Genomic DNA, 25,869 nt, shown 5'->3' with positions numbered 1-25,869 from the left:
TTTATAAGATAGAGTTTAGAGGTTAGCTTGTCTAGGCCCTCTCTATAAAAATGAGGAAATCTATTTGGCTCAAATAGGGGCAGAAACTGCCATCTGAGAGGGAGTAAATAAGCAAGGATTATGGTCCAAGTCTCCTAACTCTGAGTATAGTGTATTTTCAGGCATTTTAAGCAAAGAATTAGAAGGTTTAACATTTGATGGAAATATTTAAGTAAAATAAAAATGCAGTTAGAATTTATCCTGATTTACTGTATTATTAGTTTCTTTATTTTGTTATTTTTGACTAGTTGGTATTTATTAACGGCATTCATATAACTTTTCTAACAAGGAAATTAGGGCACTATGCAAAGAACGTCTCTAAATATTCCATAGACTGAACCAACTTTATGAAAATTATTGAAGAATTGAGAGGAACTGGAAGAAAGACCCAAAGTAAAGATGTTTCAGAGAGCATGTGGGAAGGCTGAATATTGGAAGTGGCACTCGCTTGGAGTCCATTTAAAAAATTTCTGCAGAAGAACTACAGTGAGCTATAATCACACCACTGCACTCTAGCTTGGACAACAGAGTGGGACACTGTCTCAAAAAACAAAACAAAACAAAACAAAACAAATTACTGTAGAAGAGAAGATCTGGATTGGCTTTCTCACTGTTCTCCCTCTGGAACCTTAAGTACCATGCAGGGAGTTCTTAGACACATGTTCTAGGCAACTTTATAACCTTGGACTGGCTGATCTTTGGTTCCATGACATCAAGACATAAACTTTCATGCAAATCAGTTCAGGGTGGCTGCCTCCTGACATTCTGTTTTGCCAACATGATGAAATAGAAAATGCAGCCCAATCTGTTGAGTCAGAATGGATTTGTCTTCAACATCCCATTGTATGCAAGGTTCTTAACTTCTTAGAACTTAAGTTTGCCTCTCTCCAAAACAGGTACATTACCTCGCACTCACAGGGCTGACATGAGGATTCCAGTGATTATGCACTGTAAGGACATTTATGCTGTGCCAGAGGGCTCCATAAATGGTGATTTCTTCCTTGTTTGCACAAAGGGAGCAGAAGGTTCTTGGAAGAGGTTTCTGCCTCCTTTAGCAAGAGTGATTCACATAACTTCCTTTTCTTCTTTTCCTCTCCTTTCCTGAAATTTTAACAGTTACTATCTGCAAGTCATCTGTGAGTCGTTGGTGATGGAGACCTGAATAGGGGGATGATCTGGCCTCAAAGGAGTATCTACTTGCCAAGCCACCTGGCACATTACTAAAGTATTCTGTGGTGAGAGAGAGTGGTTCAGGAACCCAAAGGAGAGAAAACCATGGAGCAGGCAGACAAAGCGTAGGAGAACATTTCATCAGAAATCTGGGCAGGGAGTGGAAGATAACAGATAGATGGGAAAGGATGGGCTACTGGAGTTAGAAGAAACCCCAAGAGCAAAGATGTGGAGCTGAGAAGGTCATTATTCTGGAGATAGTGGCTGCTAGGAACTTGTTTGAGAGAGATTTGCAGAGGGCTGATATAGCAAGCTCACAAGTTTATCTGCTGCCACTGGGATCCTTTAAGGCCTGTTACTGACCCTTCAGTATTTAAGTACCAACAATTTAGTCCAAATCCCATTCCCAGGCTAATTTATTCTTTGCCTGTTTTCCATTCCTTTTTCATCCTTTTTTCCTACTCTATTTCTTTTTCCTTCTCCCCCCAACTTCTTCTCTCCCCATCGAACATAGATAGACTTTCCTAAGTTCTATATTTTTTCTTGTCCAGGAGGAAAAGCCCAGAAGCTCCTTTTCTATAAAGGATTTTACTGCCAATCTCTCTGAAGAAACAGAGTAACTAAAATAATAAATCTGGGGTTGTTATAAGAGTCCCAGAATCCTTCTAAGTTCCCACAGTCATGGTCCCTGAGCATTTCTCTTACAGAAACTGGAAACGTATTTAATTCCCATCCTCAGTTTGATTCCTGTCTGAGGGGTTTAAGTCTCTACTTCTCTTAACCCTGGAGTTAAAAGGCCTTCTGACTCTTGCTTCCGTGAGGGTCCTTCTGATGCAAGGGATGTCACAATGAAGGGAGAAAAGCCCCCTGAACTTGCCAAGTGAGTTCTTAGCCTTGTGTGAGAAAGAAATTGAGAGCGAGCCAACTAGCTACAGGAAAGCTTTACTGAGACAGAGACAGACAACAGATCCTACTCCACAGACAGAGTAGAGGTCCTCTCCCGAGCAGGAGTTATCTTATGGGGTAATGGTAATGTTTTTACATGTTCAGAAAACCCATGTGTGACCAACATTGTCTCATAGTTAGACCATAAAGGTTAATCATAAACTGCTGTCACAGAAAGGTAAGCACAGTTTGTAAGGCATCCGGCTTAGTAATTCATCCATCCTCGGGTGGGCCTGGGCCAGTAACTTGCTGGCGACTTCCTTGTCCAGGGTGGTTAGGGTTTGGTAACGGTCAAAATGGCTGCACTCAGGCTCTCTTGACCTTCCTTTTCTACCTTATCCCTTCATTACTTCTTTCCAGTCTATTGTCATGAAAAACACAATGAGACAGAACAGTAATGATAAAAGTAAGCATCAGTCTCATGAGATAATTTATATTTTTTAGGATCTTTGATTTCACAGGCTGCTTCTCCCTTTTTAAATTTTCACTATCACACTCAAAAAAGTTAATAATGATGTAAAAATATATCATTTTATATTAATTTTTATTAAAGGATACAAATTATCCTTTATACAGAATAATTACTAGTAAGTAAAGACAAATATGCGCAGGAACGAAATGAAAATGTTAACAGATTTTTTTTTTAGCAGGTGCACATTGGGTGATGTTTTTTTTTCCTCAATTTCCCAGTGAGAAAAATGAGTGTGTATAACCTTTACAATGGAAAAATAAGACACTATTTATGTATTTATTCAATTAAAATAATCCTGAGGATTTTCTGTTCTAGGCAAAAACTCTGATTAGAAGGAACAAGTCACAATAACTTTCATTTTACTCAGGATATTTACAGAAATTCTTTCCTAGATTATGCTTTCAGTATTTCCTCGAAGGAATTATCAGAACTTCTTAAAGTGACGTAGGAAGCGACCTAATGAGATCTCTGTTTTAGGAAAATAACTAAACAAATTGTGGATTGTCCTGTTATGAGTCTGGAGGTGGGAAACAAACTTGAACCCTTTCCAGGAGTCTGGAGAGCCCTTGAGCTGAGACAGTGAATTGAGAGGAAGGAGCAGATATGGGAAGCAGGCACTTCACAGTAACCATACCCAGAATTAAACTGCCTTTTTGCAACTAGACTTCCCTCCCCCACCCAGCAAATCCACTTCTCCTCCCCTTTTCTCCTTCAGTCTACCACCCTGTTGCTCAAGACAAAACTTGGACTTCTTCTACCCATCCCCATCTCCAGTCCATCACCAAGTCCTGTTAGTCCTTTTTCCTAAGTATCTCTTAAATCCATCCATTTCTCTCTACCCCTTAGTTTAGGCTGTCATCACCTCCTGCTTGAAATTTTTAAAGGAGTTTCCAAACTGCTTTCCTTTGCTTTCTGTTTTACTCTCTGCCAGATCAGAGTGGTTTGCCAAAACTGAAAATCTGATCCTATTACTCCATTGCTTCAGTGGCTTTTTTGGTGCTCTTAGGAAACAGTCCAAGGCTTTGTCAGAGTTAGACCCCACCTTCCTTCTTTCTAGCCTTGTTTCTTATCACGCCCTTCCTCACTCCTCTCTAGCCTGTGACATCTCACAGACCTATCTAGCTCTCCAGCTCACTGTTACCCACAAGTCTTGACCCATACTATTCTGTCTTCCTGGAACACTCCCCTTTCTCTTCTTTCCCTGTACCTCTCTAATTCCTTGACATCTCAATTTAAACATAACTCTGGGATGGGCCTTTCTGAGCCCTTAGGTTAAATCTTCAAGTATCTTGGAACCCCATATGATAATGCTATATCTATTATATTAATATTTGCTTAATTGTCTGTGTTCCACACTAAACTCTAAGCCATGACTGTGGCCAGGGACTGTAGGTTTTTATTTACCATTATATCCACTTCAGCTAGTACAGTGTGGTAACATTATGTATTCAAATAGTTGATGAATTAGACAAGGAAGTGGGGAGAGGCGGGAGTAAAGGAAGGAAGAGAAAGAGAAGAGAGAAGGAAAATCAAGCAATGGGAGGAAAGGAAAAAGATTGAAAGTTTTGCAGGTAGGGACTGCAAAGATCCTAGTCACATTATGAATGACGTCAGGGGAAAATTGGAGGAGTCAAACATATTCTAAGATTCTTTCACTGACCAGCTGGGTACATGCCAATATTGTTATTGGAGTTAAAAAGAAAGAAGAGTGTTCGGGTGAAAGCATAATGAGTTCAGTGTGAACATCTGGTACAGAAGTTCAGTTGACAGTTAGGGATGGGGATATTAAATAGAGCTTAAGAAAGAAGTGAGAGCCGTATGTGATCGCTGAGGTCATGGGAGTGGGTGAGATTTCCCAGAGAGAGTATATGGAGCAAGAAGCCAGCTGAGGTTGGCTTTCTGGAGACTCTAACATTTAAAGAGACACAGTAAAAGAGCTCCTTAGTGGCTGCTGGGACTCCACATCTCATTCTACGTTTATGGGACTTGTAAACAGCCCATCACTCCTAAACAGTGCACTACTCAGGAGGAATTTGAAAAGGCATGGCTGATTCAATAACTGTGGAGGTGGATGGGGGGAGGAGCTCCCTGATTATAGCTTTTCATGACTTATTTCTTTCAGGAAATCCTTTGTATTTCCAACATTATAATGCATTTATGATGTTTGCTTTTCTCTGGGATCACTGAATTTAACAGAGCTGAAAAATTAACACATATTTTAACTCATCTGAATTTATCTATTTAAAATTTTATGTTTATTGCAGCATTTAAAGCTTATGTACCTGTTCTAATTTACATACAAATGTGCAAATGTAATTTTCCTTCTTTGTGCTTATATGTGAGGCTTAAAGCCATTTTGGGTGAAATCCAGTGGGATACTGAAAAGATTCCTAAAGGATGAAATGACCCATTGTTCTTACTAGTGAATTTGTCCATTTGACATTGAGATCTAATAACCTTGAATCAGAATTTTTTAGATGAAATAAGTTATATCATTTGTAAAACTTGCCCAGCTTTTATAAGTCCATAACTCATTACAGATTCCATTATTCAGCATCTTTATTAATGTGGACACTGTTTGTATTTTACCAAAAGTTGCATCCCTTTTCCAGTACTTCCCAAACTCCCTGTATTCATTCATTCATTTGACAAATATTGATTGAATGCATTCTTTGTGTCAGACACTGTGCTGGGCTCTATGGAATATAGTGATAAACGAAATGGATATAGTCCCTGCCCTCTATGGCACTCAGTAAATAGACATTCACTTGATTTGAATTTTAATCCTTGGTGCTTGTAGAATGCTTTTCTTTACAAGATATTTGAGTATGTAGTAAAAATATCAATAATAATGTCTGCTTAACTGGGCTTCTGCTGTTGCTGCTGTGCTCTATGCATTGCCCTAGTCTGCCTAATTATTTTCTTTAGGATGAATCCTAGAAGTGGTGAAAGAGATAATTTAAGGCCCAGATTACCAAAATCAATTTCCAGCTGAAAGAAATATATAATGCAGGGGCTCACAGCGTGAGCATCAGAATCACACAGACTTGAATTTGAGTCCTGGTTCCACTATGATTAGCTGTGTGATTGTGTACACATTGGTTAACTTCTCTGAGCCTTAGTTTATTGATTTGTGAGGTTAGAATAATCACAGTACCTACCTCATGGGATTGTTGTGATGATTAAATGAAATAACACATGAATATACTTAGCATAAAGCCTGGCACAGTACAGGTTGAGTTTCCCTTATCCAAAATGCTTGGGACCACAAGTGTTTTGAATTTCAGATATTTGCAGATATTGGAATATTTGGATATACATACCAGTTGAGCATCCCTAATCTGATCATTTCCATTTAGCATGACCTTTGAGCATCGTGTCAGCACTCAGAAAGATTCAGAATTTGGAACATTTTGGGTTTCTAATTTTTGGATTAGGGTTGCTCAGCTTGTGTAAGAAATCAATAATAATTATTTTTGCTATCACATATGATATAAAACTCAGCTTTTTAACCACTTCTACTCTTCTCACACTTCTCACACTCCTACTCTTCTACTTGTTAAAAGATTTACACCCCATTAATTATATTCCACCTCTAAGTGAAATCTTTAATATAGGGAAATAGCTTGGGGGTGGATTCCATTTTTAACAGTCTGTCTTCTACAAAAGGGTAGCAACTCTCAGCATCAGTAAGTGGTAAGGAAATGAGGGCATTTCTAGGAAGAGCACACATACTTGAGTTTTATTAATATACCTTGGTTATAATTTTAGGTTTCCAGAATTTTATAGGACTGGAAAGTGGGATAAAAGGAGAAGAAATGAGTGTTTTATTACAGCAGAGAAAGTGCAGTATTATGTTTATCTTCCTGTAACTGAAAACCATACCTCTAAGGACATGATTAGAAAAATCATTGTTTTATACTTACTTGATCACATTTGATAGCATTCTTTGAATCTGAAATAATCTTCAGCTATAATGCCTAGACTTCAGTGTAAAATTATAGAACAAAAAAATCAAGATGTAGGAGGCTAATTTATGGATTTTCTTTTAAATAAGAATAGCTTAGATGTAGTATGTTTAGAGGTAAATTTTTTCAAAAACCTTTATGTCATAAGAAATATACTGTGTATGTTTGCTAGTTTGGTTTTCATGAACAATAAACTAAAATAGTGCAACTCTGAGAAATAGGAAAATTCTTCTGGTTTGGTTGAAACTTACCTCCAAACAAAAGCCTCTTTTTGTTTGTCTGTGTAATTACAGGGTGTAGGAAAAAACAAGATTGTTGACAGATTCCTTCACCTGCTCAACAGACCCCGAGAATATATCCAACTGCATAGGTAAGAGTATTAGACCCACAATCTCTTAAAATTTGATTTAATCATTTCTTTTTCTCCTAGTACAATTTAAAAATATTTTCTTAAAGGCTCATTTTATAAACTAGTTTCATTTCTGTTCTTCCTGCCTTTATCTTTTCTGTCCTTAAAAGGTTATAAAATGAAGCAAAATTTATTTTTAAAGTGACTAATGCTTTATAAACATGAATTAATATTTTGTGGACAGAGAGTGATGAACGTTACATTCTAGGAGCAGAGCTCATCAACATAAAGGCTCCTAAGTTAGAAGAAAAACATGTAGAAACTAAGCCCATTTTCTAAGAAGAGCTTGCAAGGAGAAACAACCTATATGAATCTCAGGTGTGAGATAAGGAACCCAGAAATATGGAGGAAGTATGTTATTAGCTGTCTACTTGCCTTCCTTAAAACACCTTGTACATTAGTTTTGTGTGGTCAGAATGCTGGTTCAGGGATAGCGTTTAATCACATAGATATTCTCAACATGGATTGTTTTTAGGTTATCAGTGAAACTGTTCCAATTTAAAAAAAATAAAATATTAATATAAGCAACAGATCCACCAAAAAGAAAAGAGAAGGAGAGACAGAGATATGAGTGAAGAAATATATCCAGTAATGAGCAACTTAAAACTAGCTTAGATTGTCATTGTTTTAAAACCAGGAGACAAAAAAATATTGTGTAGTTGAAAGAACATTGAATTGAGTTGCAAGAAATAGTTTCTGACTTGGGTCCTTTCACTAAATGATTATTAGTTCTTGAGAGAGAATTATAGGAGAATAGAAGGTAGAGTTCGTAGGTCAAAAAAGAAAGAGAAAAGGATCAAAGGGAAGCTGAGATATGGTCAAAAACTCCCTTTTGGGATTTATACCTCTGACTGTGACAGAATAATGGTACCAGATTAGCCCTACCACAGTAAAGAACTATAAAAACTGGACAGAATTTACAAACACTAGAAAAAGAAAAGCTACCAGTGATCTGTGAACTGAACAACTACCAGAGTTCCTGCATGGTTGAGAACCTTCGTTAAACACCCCTGGTATTCAAAAGATATCCTCTAAAGTCTATGCTTTAGAAGTAGGACTAATCTATTCCTAAAATAACAGCTGCTCTATACCTACCCTTACAGAGTTTAAAAATAAGCCTTGAACAAGAAGGATGCTTGCTATATAACATTGTTTTGGAAGATCTTTCTCATACAGAATGGCTTTAAAAATAAAAAGGAATGGATGTTTGGTGAGGCAGGGAGGAATGCCTTGAGAAGATCAAGGTGATTCAAAAGTAAATTGCTGTGTACCTGAACAAAACTTAACGCTCAACTAAGGAAGACTGCAAAATCCATACATTCAACAACATAGAATTCATAATGTCAAGCATTCAGTAGAAAATTACTAGACATAAAAAGAAACAGAAAAATTGGTCAATAGAAATAGACACAAAAATGACAGATTGTAAAATTAGCAGACAAGTACTAAAAAAGTTGCCATAAATATATTCAAGCATTTAAAGAGGAAATAATGAACAAAATGAGGGGCTAATTAAGAATTCTTAGTAGAGAAATGACAACCCTAAAAAAGCAGTTTAATATACAAGCAATGTAGTCTCAAAAGAGAGGAGGAAAAAAGGGACAAACCAATATTTGAAGAGATAATAGTGGGAAAAGTCTCAAATTTCATGAAAAACATAAAGTTACCAATCCAAGAAGCTCAGTGAACCTCAAGCAGGGTGAACAGAAAACCACAATACAGCACATCATAATCGAATTGCTGAAAATGAAGAGAAAATCTTTAAAACTGCCAGAGAAAAATGACATATTACTTACAGGGGAACAGTGATAAAAATGACTGAGAAAGAAGGAAGTCAATAGTCCCTTCGTATCATAACAGCAGTTTCTCCATTCCTTTATTTTGAATAACAAAGTATTTTTTCAGAAAGATATATTAGACTGAACTGCCTCAGTCAATTCTGATTTTACTTTATGGTTTACACAATCAGGAAAAAAAAGAGGCAAAGAAATATAACAGGTATTTAGTAATCTTGGGTGTATGGTACCACCATAATCATTACAAACAGTCCTTTTACCTGTAGATTTATTAACTTTATTAGCTATGAGAAGTTTTGATAAATGTTGTTTTTCTAGGACTTATTCCTTCTAATTATTGGTGTAAAATTGTTTAGACTATCATCTTACGACATTTTAATGTCTGTAGGCTCAGTAATAGTATCCCTATTTTTATTCCTGATATTGTCCGTTTGCCTTCTCAATCAGCTCTGCCAGTGGGTTGACAATACTATTGGTCTGTTCAAAGAACCAACTTTTGGCATTGTTGAAACTCCCTTTTATATGTTTTTCTTTTCTATTTCAATAATTTCTGATTTTATTTTTATAATGCCCTTTCTTTTGATTTCTTTGGATTTCGTGTGCTATTTTTTAAACTTTTGATATGAATGCTTAAATCATTACTTTTCAACCTTTTAATTTATGATATATATGCATTTGAGGCTATGTTTGAGTCTGTCTTTGGTTCTCAGTTCTTTCATTTCTGAGTAAGAAGAGTAGACAGGGTCATTAATATCTCTTTTGGCTCTACATTCAAATATTTTTGACTAGGTAAGAAGAAGAAGATGGTATTCAAGGTGCTTTTAAAAGTTTAGAGGTTTAGAAACACCATTCCTTACTTCCTGCCTAAAATGTCTTTAAAACCAACCTTTTGTCACAAAACAACAAATGATTCATAAATGGTAAAGAGTTTTGTGCTGCTAATGTATATTCCGTGGTAATTCTGGCATTTGCTAGATAAAAGTGTAGGTATGTTATCTATGAAAAAATTTTCTGAATTCAAAATATAATAAAAATTTCAAAGCCAAATATTTACATTTTTATAGTACCCATTGATATATTGATTAATAATGTTACAAATAAAATTATATCCATTTTAACAGAGGCCCTATTTCTATTTGACAATATTAGATACTTATTATATAAAATTGGAAGTAAAAAGTCTCCATTTCTGTTTAAAATATACAATATTAAAGAATTGACACTGATTAGACTGACAGTCCCACTAATTTCAATGTAGTGAATTTTTCCTTTATTAAATACAGCATTAGGGCTACATTTGCCGTAAAGTTTAAGCTTATAAAGTAGCTTTAAGAGAAACATGTTTTAAAGACCTAAAAATAGCAGTCTAAAAAATGTTTAGGACATCTCTGATCTATGGATGAACCACTTAAGATCTTTACTTTGTTTATTTTAGATTCCTTTTAATGGATTTGTGATGTTACCATCTAAATAATCAGTCACACTCAATTTAGTTTATGGATGTCATTTGAACAGAATTAGTTACAAGAGGCATTCAAAACATAATCTTGATAAGTAAAACTGTCACCAAACATACTTGAATAAAACATACAACCAGTGTACTTTTAAGTATAGCCATCTTATGTTTTGATTATCAGATTTCATGAAACAAGCTGAGCAATTTATATCAATATGTTGTCTTAAAGATATGAACTTAGGTAATTTAAAAGATTAATGGATATAATGGATATAATTACTTTGATGTTATACATTTCAAACCGAAGAGAATATATGGCTCACATTTGTGAAGTGCATTCATTTGCTTGCTTTTCTACAATGTTATATTTATTTGACATTAAAGAGGACACTTGAGTATGTTAACTTTTGTAGCTACATTTTGTCCTTGGATAAAACTGAGTGTCTGTATTAAAATCAGAATTGTCTTAGGGTTCTGAAATACTTAGGTTGCCAGATTTGTTTGGTTTTTTTTTCCATTTGCTATCCTTCATGTATGGGGATGACAGCAGAGGTTCAATCATTAGCATGTCCTATGCTCTTGGTTACCCATTATAAATATAGAGTTCCCAGGTCTCCTAGTATAGGCCTTTCTCTTTTGGTGGGATTTTCTTCATGTGTGCTCTGCTTAGTCCAGACTGGATCATTCAGTGTTCTAGTACTCACAGTTTTGGACTTGTATCCATGTGTGTCTTTATTCCTCCATCTAAAATGCACCCCATTTTCCCCCAGTCATTCAAGGTTCGGTCCATTGTTACTTCTACGTGGAACCTTTCCTGATTTTTCACTCTGTATATAACTGTTCCCTCCTTTGAAACTCCGTGAGATTGAACTTGTACCATTGTGATAGAAAGAGATGGATTTTAGAGATCAAACACTTGTCATCACTAACTTTTGTGTGGCCCTGAACTCCTTGGGTCTTCATTTCCTTACCTATCAAACTGAAATAATAATATGAATACCTTTCATGGTTATGAAGATTAAATGAGAGAACATGTACAATGGACTGACTCCAGTGTCTGGCACTTTTGGACACCTAAACATTTAGGCGAACTAATAAGTATTAGTTTCTTGCCACATACCCTACTTTCTTATCTAACTTTGATTTGTGTTATTGTAATTTCTATATCTTATTTCCATCTCGTCTCCTTTCTTCAGTCATGCCTCCCCAACTAAATAGGGAACTTTTGAGGGCAGGAGTCTGGTTTATTCATTATGTGTTAATTCATTCATCTAGTGTATAGTTATTAAACTCTTTTTGTTTGCCAGTGGCTGTTTTAGGCACTGGATGACATGTAGATTATGACATTGATCTTGACCTAGAGGAGCTTGGTTATCAGCAGTAAAAATATACCAACATTTATGACACAGTTATTGTATATAACCTATGACAAAGGCATGTACAGGTGTGTGGGAGCCTTGAGGAGGGATATGACTTGAATCACAGAAAACACTAGGGGGTGATTTCACTAATCCAGGTAAAGTTCTTGAGATTGAACAAGCCTGTTGGCAATGAGAATGGAAAGAAGGAACATGTTGAAATAGGTTTAAAGGCTAATTTTAGAATCCTTGATAACTATGTGGAACGTGAAGGGAAAAGAGAAGTTAAGAGTAACTCTCTTATGTATGGTCCACCGATCATAAGGCAGGTAGTTCATGTTGTTCTCAATGCACAATGGATGCCCAATAAGTATTTGTAGAAATGACTTGATGTTTGCTAATTTTGTCTGGACCTTCCAGCTCAAGCTCCTTTATGATCAGCCATCCCTTCCTAGAGGCACTGATACTTGTTTTCGAATTGAGTAAGGTCCATATATATTAGAACTTTGACTATGTTAAGTGCTTTAACCAGCTGAGGTTAAAATATAGCAATGTGGATGGTTATTTTAAAAACGCTTGCTTTTCCTCTCTTATATTTTTATATAATTTTTTCTTTGTGAAACCAAATGAAGTGGATTTAGCAAATTCAATAAAAACTCTACTGTTGGTCCTCTTAAAATCAAATATCCTAGAGTGAATGATGATATGCTTTACAAAGCACAGCATAATTCAACATATGAGACTTTCCTCAGGCTGAAGAAAACTGAATGTGACAGTATCAATTTTGAAATTCACAAAGTCTCCCAGAGAGCAGATAGAAGTACTGGCAGAAAACAGAAAAAGTAAAAGGTTTTCTGAAGTCTTATGGAAAAAATTATTATTAAGTCATCACAACATTCTTAGCATTGATGAGAGCAGTAGAGAACCAGAGCCATGTCAAATGTCAGCTGCTGCAACAGAACGTCCACGGTGCTCCTCTGTCTCATCTTCCCCATTGTGAATTTGAAAAAGCTGTTTTAGGAGCATTTTTATCAGCAGTTGGACAGTAGTTTTCCCAGTAAGAATGCCTTCTACTGCCTCTTCTTTTTTGCAAAATGTATTATGCCAGTGCCTCTAGCTTTTCCATGTAGATCTTTAGGTTTGTAATGATTCTTGACTTCTCTGGATAATCTTCAAACCCATTTAAATTCCTGTGTTATTTTTGTTTATTTAACAAACATTTACACAGCAGCTACTGTGTGCCAGGCATGGTTCTAAGTGGTTTTCAAACTGTAACTTGTTACTGCTCACTACAACTCTATGAGATCAGTACCATTACTATCTCTGTTTTGACGTGAGGCCACTGAGGCACAGTGAGGTTAAACAGCTTGGCGGAAGTCACACAGCTGGCTTCATACATTCTGCCTTCAGCCCTGTGCTCTAACCACTGCACTGTGCTGCCACTGGACTTTGTTGTGCTGAATCAAATGGTATTTTGGTGAGTACCTTACTAAAGTATTATCCATGTGGTGGGACTGTTGGTCAACCAATTCTTACATTCTGTACTTCACTCTGTGTCTAATAGCTTCATTTTTTAAAATTCTAGCATTATGTTCCTAATCCTTGCTCAGCTTGATCCCAAAGTCTTTTTCTGCATTATTTGCTTTTGGCCAGTTTTTCTGTATTTTCCCGTTTTTGTCAATAGTAATATCCTTATTAAATCTCATTTTCTGTTTTCTTGACCACTTCTCCAGATTGTTAAACTAACTTTGACCCTCAATCACACCTGTGAGGTATGTCATCAGGAAATTTAATAGCCTTGTTTTCTGTTCTGACACTGGGTGATTCATAAAAGCGGTAACCAGATTAATTCCTGTGGTCTTGTATGTGATGTTCCTCCCAGGCTGACACTGCTTCAGTAATATCCTTTCTCTCGGTGCACCCACCAAATAGTTGCATTATCCTGGCTTCTAATTTGTGGGTTATAGAGATTGGTCAGTCAGAGCTACAGACTGACTCCTGAAACTGGAGATACCAGCAACCGCAATGCTCTAGGCTGTTTCAGAAAAGAAAACTGGAAACAATGAGGATTTTATGGGCTTCTTCATTTTTATTTTCTAAATCACAAGCTTAAGAAGCTTGAGAACCACTGATGTAGTGTGTATTATTTTTTTTTTTAGTTTTGTTATATCCCTTGCCACTAGAGAACAGCTACATTCCTTTCAAGTGTTATGTACTTTTTTCGTTTGAGAAAAACTTTAAAAATCCAAAAAACGTAAACAAAAATATATGACACAGATTTATCACCCAGATTTAGCAACTGTTCATGTTTTTCCAAATTTGACTCTACTTTTCTTTTTGCAGAACTAAAAGACTGTAATTATAGCTGAGAGGTCCCCTTTTACCACTGCCTCCAATCTCATCTCCCTGCCTCAAGTCAGTCACTATTACGAGTTTAGTTTATAACCTTCCTGTCCTTGTAAAGCAAATTTTCGTTTAAAAAATTATTATTTTACATTGATTTACATTATAAAGTCTGATAATCTGATGGGGGAGGGATTAAAAAAAGTTTGTCTTTATAATCAGAATAAACTCAGTATTAGAATTGTTCCAATTGCAGAATATCTTGCTTAACATGCTTTACGTCATATCCCAGCCACTTCAACCTGCTCTCCTCTCTCTGGGCATTCCCAGTCAGCACCAGCTGTAGGTTCCTGACAGTGTCCTTAGGTAAGCAGATAGAGGTTTCTGCCAGTGGCACATATCTCCCAACTCTCTTTTTATTCAGTTAGGTTTTAAATGTTTTTGTTGAGCTTTATGAAGTGCCATTCCTTATGAGACATACTGATATAGTCAGACTCTTCACATGATGACAACAGTGACAAAATGAGCAGAAGGGGATGACACATGGTGTTTAAATTAGCAAATAGATTTGTGTATTAATGAGATTGCTCAGTTCACAACTCTGTAATTTCTGTAAATTGAGATGTGTTTATAGTGTTTGATGCAGGAAGAGTTAGGAGCATTGCTAGAAAATCTAAGGATTGTTTCTACATTATCTTCATTCATTCATTTATTCATTCATTCGTTCAAAGTCAACAGATACCTTGGGTCAGGTTCCCTAGAAACAGAGCCAGAGATGACAATGTTTGTGGAAGTGATTTTAGAGGGAGAGCTTTCAGGTGAAACCTGTAGGGAAGTGAAGCAATCAGGATTAGGGCAGCGAAAAGAGGTGGTTTTTGCTGAAGTTTAATCTCAGCCTCTTCACAGGGAGTTCTGGAATGCAGATAGTACTACTCAGTAATTCCACTTGGAAGAAAGAGGGCCAGTCTTTTTTGCCCCCGTACCGGTAAGTCATTGATTAAGGACTTCCACTGGGAAGGAGGGAAGCAGGAACCTATAACCTCCCAAGCATTTCTGGGTGAGGTAGCTCCCACTGGTAGAGGGAAGTTCTCTAGGAAAAGGTTTAGCTGTGAGCTTTCAAAAGTCAATACTGCAGCAGCTAGGAGACAGGCTCATTTGGTGGCAAAGGAGAACTACTACTGCAACAGACCTTTACTGAACTCCTGTTGTGTCCCTAGTACTGTTCTAGACCTTGAGAATACAACAATGAACAGGACAGACAAGGTCACTGCTATCGTGAATCCTTCTTTGTAGTGGTGAGATGGCCAATGAACAAATAGTTTAATAAACTAGAAATATCAGTGCTAAAGTGGAAAGAATATTAAAAACTTTAAAGGATAATGTTACAGGAAGTAAATGAGAGACTACTTGAGGAGTAGAACTCTAACATTGATAAGTTTAGCAACAATGACTATTTTCATAATTGTGGTGTGATTTGCAGTAAGACATTCTGGGCATTTCAGCAACTTTGTCTGTTCTGGAGGCCCAGCAGATGAATTGATCCAAGGTAGGATGGAGTAAGAGAAGTAATAGCCTTCAGATTACAGTGACTAGAGGGTTGTGAGAATTTGGGCAAGTGACAGTTTGGAATAGGACTTCAGCCAACAGCTAAAGGTACCAAGCCTAGCTGCAGTCTTTCCCTGGTGAATAGCTATCTGTGTCATCATTCTGGTAGTAGTGGGAGCTAATCCATTCCTCATCTTTTGTTGCCTGGATTTAGCCTTAGCAGTAGCCTTCTGGTTAAAAAGCCAACCTCGAATCTCTCCTCTTTATGCCTCACATTGTTCCAGCCAATAAAATTGATCACTTACTCTCCTGCTCAGAACCCTTCAATGACTCCCATAGCCAACAGCGTCAAGTCCACACTCTGTCATTTGAGCACCATCTGTTTCACATGTCTGTCTTCCACTCTTTTTCTCCCACATATGCTTAAGCCTCATGAACTGCCTGTGGTTCCCAAGTATTACATACATATCCAAGGCTCCACAGCTGGCCACGTGCGGCTCTTGCTGCCTGCGATTTCCTGTCAAGTCTACTTGGAAAACTCATACTTTTTCTTCAAAATGCAAATTCATTTTCTCTAGGAAAACTTCTTAGACCTTCTGTCTCCTTCTCCTCCATAAGCAGATGTTGTTTCTTTTCTTTTGAAGTGGGTTACAAGGCCAGGCATGGTGGCTCACACCTGTAATCCTAGCACTCTGGGAGGCCGAGGCGGGTGGATCGTTTGAGCTCAGGAGTTCGAGACCAGCCTGAGCCAGAGCGAGACCTCGTCTCTACTAAAAAAAAAAAAAAAAAAAAATACGGAGAAATTAGCTGGACAACTAAAAAAATATATATATATAAAATTGGCCAGGCATAGTGGCACATGCCTGTGGTCCCAACTACTGGGGAGGCTGAGGCAGTAGGATCGCTTGAGCTCAGGAGTTTGAGGGTGCTGTGAGCTAGGCTCATGCCACGGCACTCTAGCCTGGGCAACAGAGCGACACTCTCTCAAAAAAAAAAAAAAAAAAAGTGGGTTGCAAAAAAAGACCTCCTATGTTTGATAAATGAGATTGACAAATGCATGTTGAGCTATAGAGAGCACAGTCAATATTGTACTTCTTCCATCTGAATCTACATGTCTTTGTTGAGCTCTTTTTAAGTTATGCTAGCCATTAAAACAAAATAGTGAAATAAACTGAATTTAGGACTAGACTTTTAAATCACACAAGTAATAAAGTATATCAATCACATTGCTCTTCTCAAAAAGTCTTTTAATTTTTAATGAGAACAAAAAGTTTTTTGTATTATTAACAAATAAAATCTAAGAGTTCTTTAAAGATATTATTTTCCATCTCTGATTCATTATATTTTGTTTATATTTTTGTATGTTTTAGAATGTGTCTTCTCAGAAACTTTTATTGATGGTTGAGAGCCACTGACCTAGAATAGGCTCTGCTATGGTACTTGTCATTTGTTATCACAATTACGTGTTTCCATCTCTGTCTCCCTTACTAGACAGTGAGCTCTCCTTGAGGGCAGGGACATGTCTTTGAACTGCCTACTTTCAGCATGTCTGGGATATGGCAGATGTTCCATAAACATTTGTTAAACAACTAAATAAATGCATTGTCTCTTCCTTCCCATCCATCTTTGAGATGTCCACTTAGAGAGTCCTCTCTCTAAAATGGATACATGATTGGTTTTTTGATGGCTTCATATTTTTCATGAAATGAAATTCAGACTCTGTACATTCTCAACTTAGCCGACTTTTCTAGCTCTACTTCCATCCATGCAACTACAATTTAGACATGCTGGATAACTAGGCGTGCCCTTAAACTTCTCTTGGATCTCCCGACTTCTACGTGTTTGTTCCTCTTCCTGGAAGCACTTGCACCCATCCCTGCCAGTTAAAATCAAATTCAATCATCAGGACCTTGTTCTCTTCCCATCAGGATTAATTACCTTCTCCTCTGAGTCCCCACTGAACTTTGTTTTGATTTCCGTTATAGCCCTTATCACCTTCTGATGTGAATTATATTTCATCATCTTGTATATGTCTCCCTGTCTGTCATGTGAGCTTTCTGAGAGCAGAGTCTCTCTGAATTATTCATTTTATAACCCTTTATGCCTAATAATCTGTTTTATACTTTGGAAGTATGTAATGTTTGTTTAATACACTCATGCATTCATTCATTCTTTGAGCAAACATTTATTTACATGCCCCTGAGGTATGAGGCATAATGACAGACACTAGGTATATACAAAAAGATGTTATATCCTTGTCCGTAGATGATATACCTTGTGAGGGAGGTAGTCATGTGAGCAACTAACGAGTTTCTTAAGTGTAAAGTACTTTGTATGAACAATTAGTTCAGTTGGGAGGATATAGAAATAGGAATTCTTCTAAGAGGAGGTGACATTTGAACTGACTGTTTAAGGAATGGGCCTTAACAATTTGTCAGGGAAAGGGGGAAGAAAAGAAAAGAAAACTTTCCAGAGAAGAGAAAAGGTGCGCAGAAAGAAACATGATACTTCAGTAACTCAATATGACCTTACCGTATGTGAATGAAGCTGAAATGCATTCATTTCAACAAGCATTGCAGAATATCTGCTGTTTGCTAGTTACTTTTCTAAATGTGAGTGATACCTCAGTGAACAAAAGCCCAGGCTTCGTGTTTCTACTATAGTTGCTGTTGAAAGAGAGGGAGAATGAGATCATTTAAATATGTAGTATGTCAGCTAGTGATAAGTGTTACGGGGGAAAATAAACCAGGGAAAGGGGGTCCAGAGCAGGAGGTATGGTTTGAAATAGGGTGGTCAGGCAAGGCCTCACTGAGAAGGTTGGTATTTGATTTAGCACTAAACAGCAGCCTCTTAAAATATGCCTTTTCTTTCCTTTTTTTTTTTCTTTTTACCTTTCATCTATATACTTTTTTCTTTTTGGTGTGGTTTTGGAGATGTTCTGACTAACCTTAAATAAATAGCAATAATACCTAACCTCAAATGAGAAAATAGGACAATTGAACCACATCCTCCTTGTTATCTTGAAAAAGTAGAAGAGATTGCCCAGGAGATGAGAGAACTCTTCAGTCCCAAGATGGCATAAGCTATGTGATGTCTTTAAAAGGTGCTGTTGTTGAAATGCCTACCAGCAGAAGTCAAAAAATGCAGCACATACTGCCTTTTTGGCATCATACTGGAGGCTCTCCACAGTAATTACCCTGACATAGTTCATAAAGCAGTGAAAAAATGATTGCCATTTATAGCTACTCATTTATTTAATTTGGGGTTCAAGAAATAATGTGATAGATACCAGAACAACAGCATCAGCTGTCTTCAGTTCAACTCAGTTTCCTGAAAGTGTTGGCTCAGGACAATAGCTCCTTGCTGCTATTTTCCTAATGGTGACTGTTTTTGTATTGAAACAAACTGGGAATAGCATTCAAAATTTACATCAAATTTTAAGATAAAACATAAGATGACAAGGAAATATGCTCAGAGGGTTGCTTCAGTCATCTGCCCTCTGATTCCTCAGAGGTATCTGTTTCTTCTCCTGTGCCATGAAAATGATACTGGGAGATAGGCTGAGGCTGAAATGAACTCTAACTTTTGCTGCTAAAAGCAAAATATATTGTTTTTCTTGTGATACAGTTGTATCTTCCTTTAAGAAAATGTATCAAAAAAACCTAATAAAATAGGTAAATTATAGAAAACTCAAACACAGATTTCTTTTAAGGTAAGAGTTTTTTAAATATAGTACTTATTTACATACTATTTTCTATTTGACTTGTGTGATTAAAATCTGGTAAACTTAAAACCAGAGCATTGGAAATTTTTTCCAGTTGATGAAAAACCAGAAATTAAAATAAAATAATTCATGAATTATAGTAGATCAAATAATATTATGCTATGTACAAAAAGCAACTTATAAAGTAAGTCTTAATGTGTATTACATGAAAAGGCATTTTGAGTTATTAACCAAAAGAGGCATGCCTAACTAACTTCATGGAGAACATGCTTCTCCTGATAAACAACAGCAGATTAGTTTATCATTTATCTTGGTGATTAAAAATATTTATTTTAACTTTATTTCTTTGAATTGCCTATGATAAAATATCTTTTGGTATTTAATCTCTGCAAAATCAAGTTCATACTGTACTAAGGGTGGTATATTATTGGCATGGTAAGATGAGTTCCTTTAAATATAATATGAGTTTTATGTCATCAAGGGAAGGAATTTTTACATGTTTTGTTCAGTGATACTTCAGCAATATCTAAAGCAGTACCCATTGTCGCTTCTCAGCCTTTTGGCTAAGATTAAGTGTAAAGCAGTACCCGTTAGTAGATGTTCAATAAATATTTCTTGAATAAAAGATCATGAAAAGTTCTAATATGAAAAAGTGTTCATTTACTAATTTTTACTCTTTATTGCACTTTTATGTTGTTACTCGATTGGTAAAGTCTTTTTAAAAATATAAATTACTTATATACTATATTTTCTGATAAAGATTTATCCAGTGGACACAATATTCATAATCCTCACCCCCTGCTTGCATCTCTGTATTTATCTTTGTACACTCATTCAACTTTGTATTTTTATCTTCATTAATTTTTTCTATTCCTTTTTAAATACTTATTAGAAAATACATTTTTCTATTCAAATAAGGGATTGTACATTGTTTTCCCTTTTCATATGGAAAAGGGAAAACAAAGTTTCTACAAAAAAGTTAGGTCATTTTGTGGCCCTAAAATTTACCAAGCTGGAAAGCTAGTTTTCAGAGTAAAGATAAAAGATCCAATTTTCTATATACCATTTTAGTAGATTTGTTTTTATTTCTAAAGACTGGACAACTTACAGAATTTTCAGAGTTTGTTACAAGACTTGATTATCAACATGGCTTTGATTTTTGGAAGAATTTCTTTTTAAATATTAAGGTAGTACTAGGCAACATGGTAGAGGTAAGTAGATTTTGCGAACTAAGCGTATTTGGAAATATTTAGTTTCCATCAGGTAACTGTTTTGCTGTGGTTGTTTTCTACCAGCTGTTCCCATCAAGAACATACCTCTGAAGAGCAAAGTGTTGCATCACAGTATACTTCCTTCTATAAATATTATCCCCTAATGTCTTCCTTAGTTTGTTAGGATTTTTGCATCTGGGTGTATTAGTGATGAGTGATTGACTACTAAATAAACTATTTGTTCTCCAAAGCAACTATTTTAAGTGCTGGAATCTTTTCAGTCACTTTGGCAGGAATAATATTTTGCTTATCTTAATAAAAGGACTTTTCCCTCAAAGCATTCAAAACATTTGAAGCGCTATATAATAATACTCTCTCTTGCTCACTCTCCTTTTGTCTTCCTTCTTTTTACTCTGTTATATTCCGTCATATGTTCTACATTAATTCCCTCTGTAGAGATGAGTAACCTTGGACTTCAAGAGGTTAAGTGATTGATCAAACTGGGAGGACACCACTTTAGTCTGATGCTGGCTTTTAACACTGCAGTAATCATAGCTTATTTTGTGTCTTTTTTTTATTATTATTGGATGGTGCTACTGCTTTTAACAGTGACTATTTCTGTTTTTGGGGCTGAGGAAATTTCTTTCCCAATATGGCAAAATAAACTTGTCTTTTGTAGGTAGAAGTAGGGGGGTGGTGTGCTGCTATTCAGCAGAGTCCAGATGATTTGTAAACACAGATACTTAAACTTGTTTGCATTGCCTATGTCTAAGTACTACTCTCTGTTTTATTAATGGTAATTATTATTAGTGCTCTTTACCTTTATTTTATTACTTATTTTAAAATCAGCCTTGTGAAAATGATATTCTTAATGATGCTATGAATTCTTCTTCACTTAAAAAATGTCTTTTGACAGCATTTACTACTGAATCAGTGATGTTAGATTTATATTTTATTGGTAAAAATTACCATTTAATTCTAATTTCATAATCAGCCCACTCTTTAAAATGCTGAACAGATATTTGTTCAGTGCCTCCTTTGTCTTTCCTTTCTCATGTCTGGCTCTTATTATTGAGTGGACTATTCTTATAGCCATTTTTATTTTAATGAAGTATAAAGTTAGAGAAGATTTTTTCGTCAGCTGTTTGAAACTCTTGAATATCTTTTTTCTTCCTTCACTCTTATGTTTAACTATTACTGTTTTTCTAAAAGAAAGCTAACCATAAATCAATTAAAATACAACTCATGAAAATATCATCCTCAAAGTAAACATCACTATTTTGGATCTTTTGTTCCTCAATAAATTAGAAGATAGTAGCTTAATGTACCTTTACAAACAACATTTCAGAACAGATTGTACTCTAGAGGCCAATTTTCTTTCCTTATTTTGACAAAAACCTGGTCTTTACACAATTTAATTGTTTTTATTGCATCTGGAATCATTTTAAGTTACCATGAAACATTAATAACTCCAATTTTTAAAAAAGCTTTTAAGGCCAGGCACGGTGACTCACTCTTGTAATCACTTTGGGAGGCCAAGGCAGGAGGATTGCTTGAGGCCAGGAGTTCAAGACCAGCCTGGGCAACATATTGAGACCCTATCTCTACAAAAAAAATTTTTTTAAAACTTTAAAATGACAAAATTAAAAAAGAATAGAATTTAGCACAATTATTTCTTTGAGTATCTCCTTTATTTACATAGGCTTTAATTGATAGACAACTATAGATTGTAAGATAGTAAAAAGTGAGAACAATTTGGATAACATAAATGTCAACAATTATCTGAACATTGTAATTCATCAAGCATTACTGGTGAATGTTATATACTGGAAAGTCATTTCTTTATTAAATCTTTTGCTAAGAAAATGTAACTAAGATGTGTTTTAACTTTTCTTCTCCCTAGTATTGTTGAAATTGTTGACACTAAACTTTTATTAGCTTATATTTCATAGCTGTTTTTGAAAGGAACAAGTCATAATAGAGTTGAAATTGTAGCAAATAAAATATTCTTATAGGGTCATTGCTTATTTGTGTGGATAATTAATATCTTTTGATCCAAGATGTTCATAAATGCAGAGTATTTTAATCAAATACTCCTGAAAAAGAAACAATTATATTGTCATGTGCTACTTGCAACAACAGTAGTCACCTTATCCTGTACTAAACTAGGTTGAAGTTTATATTTATAGGATATCTTGGAAATCAAGCTTTTTTCTTATTATACTAAGTACTATGCACAGAATAGTCAATTGTTTTCTACTCTTACATAATCAGGGTAACTTACCAAAATGTAAGCCAACCAATTTTTTAAGCTCAATATTATTTTACATATTTTATTAGTCTTCTTTGATGTACTAGACGAAAGGATCAATGTGAAGAACAGAACAAAACCACTCTTATCCTATGAACTTCTCTTTCTCACAAACTACTCTACTGAAAGCTGTGTTTCCCATTTGCATTTATCCTCATTTTAGTCTCTTTTGGAAATCATCTGATTTGTGCTTATTCCCTCAAACCTATGGTTTTTATTTCTAGCACAAAAGTCTTTTGATAACTCTGATTTGACGAGTTGTATGCTATCAGAATTCAAATGTTATAGAGCAATTTCATTTTCTTTTGAAGAATAGAATTCATCTTGAATTTACTGTTCTTAATCTGCTATGAAGCATGATAATTATTAAGATAACAACTGAATTTCCTTTCTACTGACAATGATGCGAGAATTCCTTTTTCCTTTTTGGTGCTGGTAGGTGTCATGTTGTTGCCCATTAAATATGTGAGAGCTGAGGTGAGAAATTCATTATATTACTATAAAAATCTATGTAAACTCATCTTTTCCCCTTGTTCACAAACCCCCTTCTCTATTGCTAGAATATTAACAGTGAATATAAGTCAGATTAATTAAACTTTGTTCTTGATTTCTTTAAAACTCTAAAAATTAATTTGTTAGCAAAAAAAAACAATGTCCTACAATAAATTTAGAAGACCCATAAGTACAAAAAATCACTATCGTTATGTTACATAAGAAATATTTTATTCATACTAACAGTTAATAAACATCAATAAACTGTCACAATGTGTTTTCACTTTTCTTATCATCCCCCAGGGCTTTATTTTTAGACACAATTTAATTGAACTTTTAGCAAAGATAAACAAATAATATTGGATTCTTTGTATAGTGTAGTGCTAGGGCCGTAGGAAACAATAGACTATGGGGACAGCTACCAGGCCCAGAAGAGCCAGGATTGTGGTGGTGGGAGCTTGGATAGGGATCAGGAAGGGCAATGCGCCAGAACTCCCAACAATTAATGAAAGAAACCAATCACCACTTGGTCAAGTTAAAGAAGCCTTTCAAGCTAGGTGCAAATAAGGCAGGTAGTCTAGAAATTGTAAATGTCACTAAGTATATTGCCAGCATGCCTGTTCAAGACCTGGTAAATGAAGACTATGCTATAGAAGTTACCCTACAATGATAAGTCTAAATTCAATTCATTTGGAGTCCATTATGGACATAAACCATTAGCTCCTCAATACCTTGACTGTTCAACCCCAAGTATACATTCTCAACATGACTGTACTTTCTAATACAGTCTTATAGGGGAATAAGGACTATTCCTTACCTCTAAGAGAATTGGCCTTAATCTAATCCAACATTAACTAGAGTGGGTTTCAGATTCTCTGTTTAAAAAAACAGTTCTGTGATCCAATAAATTTGGAAGACCATATAATGTATACTGTACTGTAGCTACAATGTTGATTTTTTACCTTTTAGTATTTTTTGTTTATTTCATTCATTCAACAGATATTTATTAAATTCCTCCTGTGAGCCAGGCATCTACTAGATGCTAGGAACAGAATGAGGGACAATGTAGATATGTTCTACACTGTTAGATCTGACAGTATGTATAGAAAGATGGATATTAAAATATGTAATGTTAATGTAGTGTGTTAAGGGCTACAATAGGGGATATAGAGGTCTCAAAGAGAACACAAACCAGGGATACCTAACCTGGTCTGCAAAGTGTCAGGGAAGGGATTTCCAGGAAGTACCACCTATGCTAAAAAGCTGAAGATCAAGTAGAAGTGAGGGCAAGCAGGGAATTTTCAGTCACAGCAGCAATAACAATAACAACAAACATCTAAAGCTGGCATGTAATTACACTCCTGCTATTTGCCAGATACTGTGCTAGATACTTTCCAAGAGTTCTATCAGTGATCCTCTTGGGTGGGCTTTACTATTTACCCAAAATCCTATGGCTAATCAGGGGCAAGAATCAGAATTTGAATCTTGATTGATCTCACTCCAAAGTCCTCATTCTACTACCCCAAAGCTGCCTCTCAAAGCAGTTAACTGATGTTGATTATATTTGTTTTGCTAAAACAAAAAAATGGTTTGAGTAATAACTTAAATTTGCTTTTTTCATTGTCATGTGATATTTATTATTTTTTAAAAATAAATATTTTATAATTTTAATAGAATATAGTAAAATTTGGCATTTGGGTATATGTTTCACAAGTATATCATAGTGCCAAGCAAGGTCTGAAGTTCACTTTCCAAGTAGAGTCTTACACATAGTAGATACTCAAAACAGCACAATTGGCAGCGTCACATTTTACTTTGAATAAGTGGTAGCATGGTTTGAAAAGACAACTTTGAACTCTTCTAAAGGTGATACTCACATTTTAAAAGTAATTCTAAGTCTCTGTGTGACATAGTCAAGCTAGACATAAGATTTTTCAGTTTTAAGATAGAATATATGCGGAAGGTAAAGATATAAAATTGATTTCTTAAAAATGTCTGACCCTACCTATCACATGTAGCTTCTGTACATACATTTTGGGCAAGAATATCTACAGGTGATGTGAACTTAATATCTCATCATGTAAGGAAGGTCATAACATCAGGATACCTCACTATTAATAGTTTTGAAAATCCTGATCTAAAGAAGGGTCAAGTAAATAGTAAAAGGTGTGTTTAAGAAAATAAAATGGATTGCCCTAATCCCAGTAGAAATGTTAAAAATCCCATGAACTAACTCCTCGGTGTTCTTGGAGTAGGATAAGGTAGTCTGGCTGTGCCACCTAATGATGGCAGATAGGGCCTGAACATGTAGTTCATAAACTTGCTTTAAATGGTCGTATCAGCATGCCAGTAGTTACTAAGATTGTCATCAAAATTATGTTTAAATAACATGAATATTATATAAATATGTATTTTTAATTTCTCTTTTTCACCCTCAGGAGATAATTTTAAGATGTGAAATGGTTACAAGGGAAATTACCAGAAAAAAGAGAGAGAAGTAAAGAACCTGGAGAATCCATAAACCTGGATTAACTCCCAAGCCCTTGTAATTTATATTGTATTAAATCTACAAAATACTGTTGCTGAAAGGAATTTCACTTGCTATTTTTATTTTTCTTGAGAAAAGCAGG

General features: G+C 35.5%; 1 protein-coding gene across 1 annotated transcript in view; it reads left to right on the top strand.

Annotated features, from left to right (window-relative positions):
- The window catches only part of VWA8 (von Willebrand factor A domain containing 8), a 314,655-nt gene that overhangs the window by 136,485 nt on the left and 152,301 nt on the right, over positions 1-25,869 (top strand). Inside the window, exon 21 of the mRNA XM_045566813.1 lies at positions 6,888-6,964. Within this exon, the coding sequence (XP_045422769.1) occupies positions 6,888-6,964 (77 nt within the window). The remainder of the gene's footprint in view (positions 1-6,887; positions 6,965-25,869) is intronic.

This window comes from Lemur catta, chromosome 13 (assembly GCF_020740605.2).
Source record: "Lemur catta isolate mLemCat1 chromosome 13, mLemCat1.pri, whole genome shotgun sequence".
NCBI classification, from domain to species: Eukaryota; Metazoa; Chordata; class Mammalia; order Primates; family Lemuridae; genus Lemur; species Lemur catta.
This window is presented reverse-complemented; position numbering and strand designations above follow the sequence as displayed.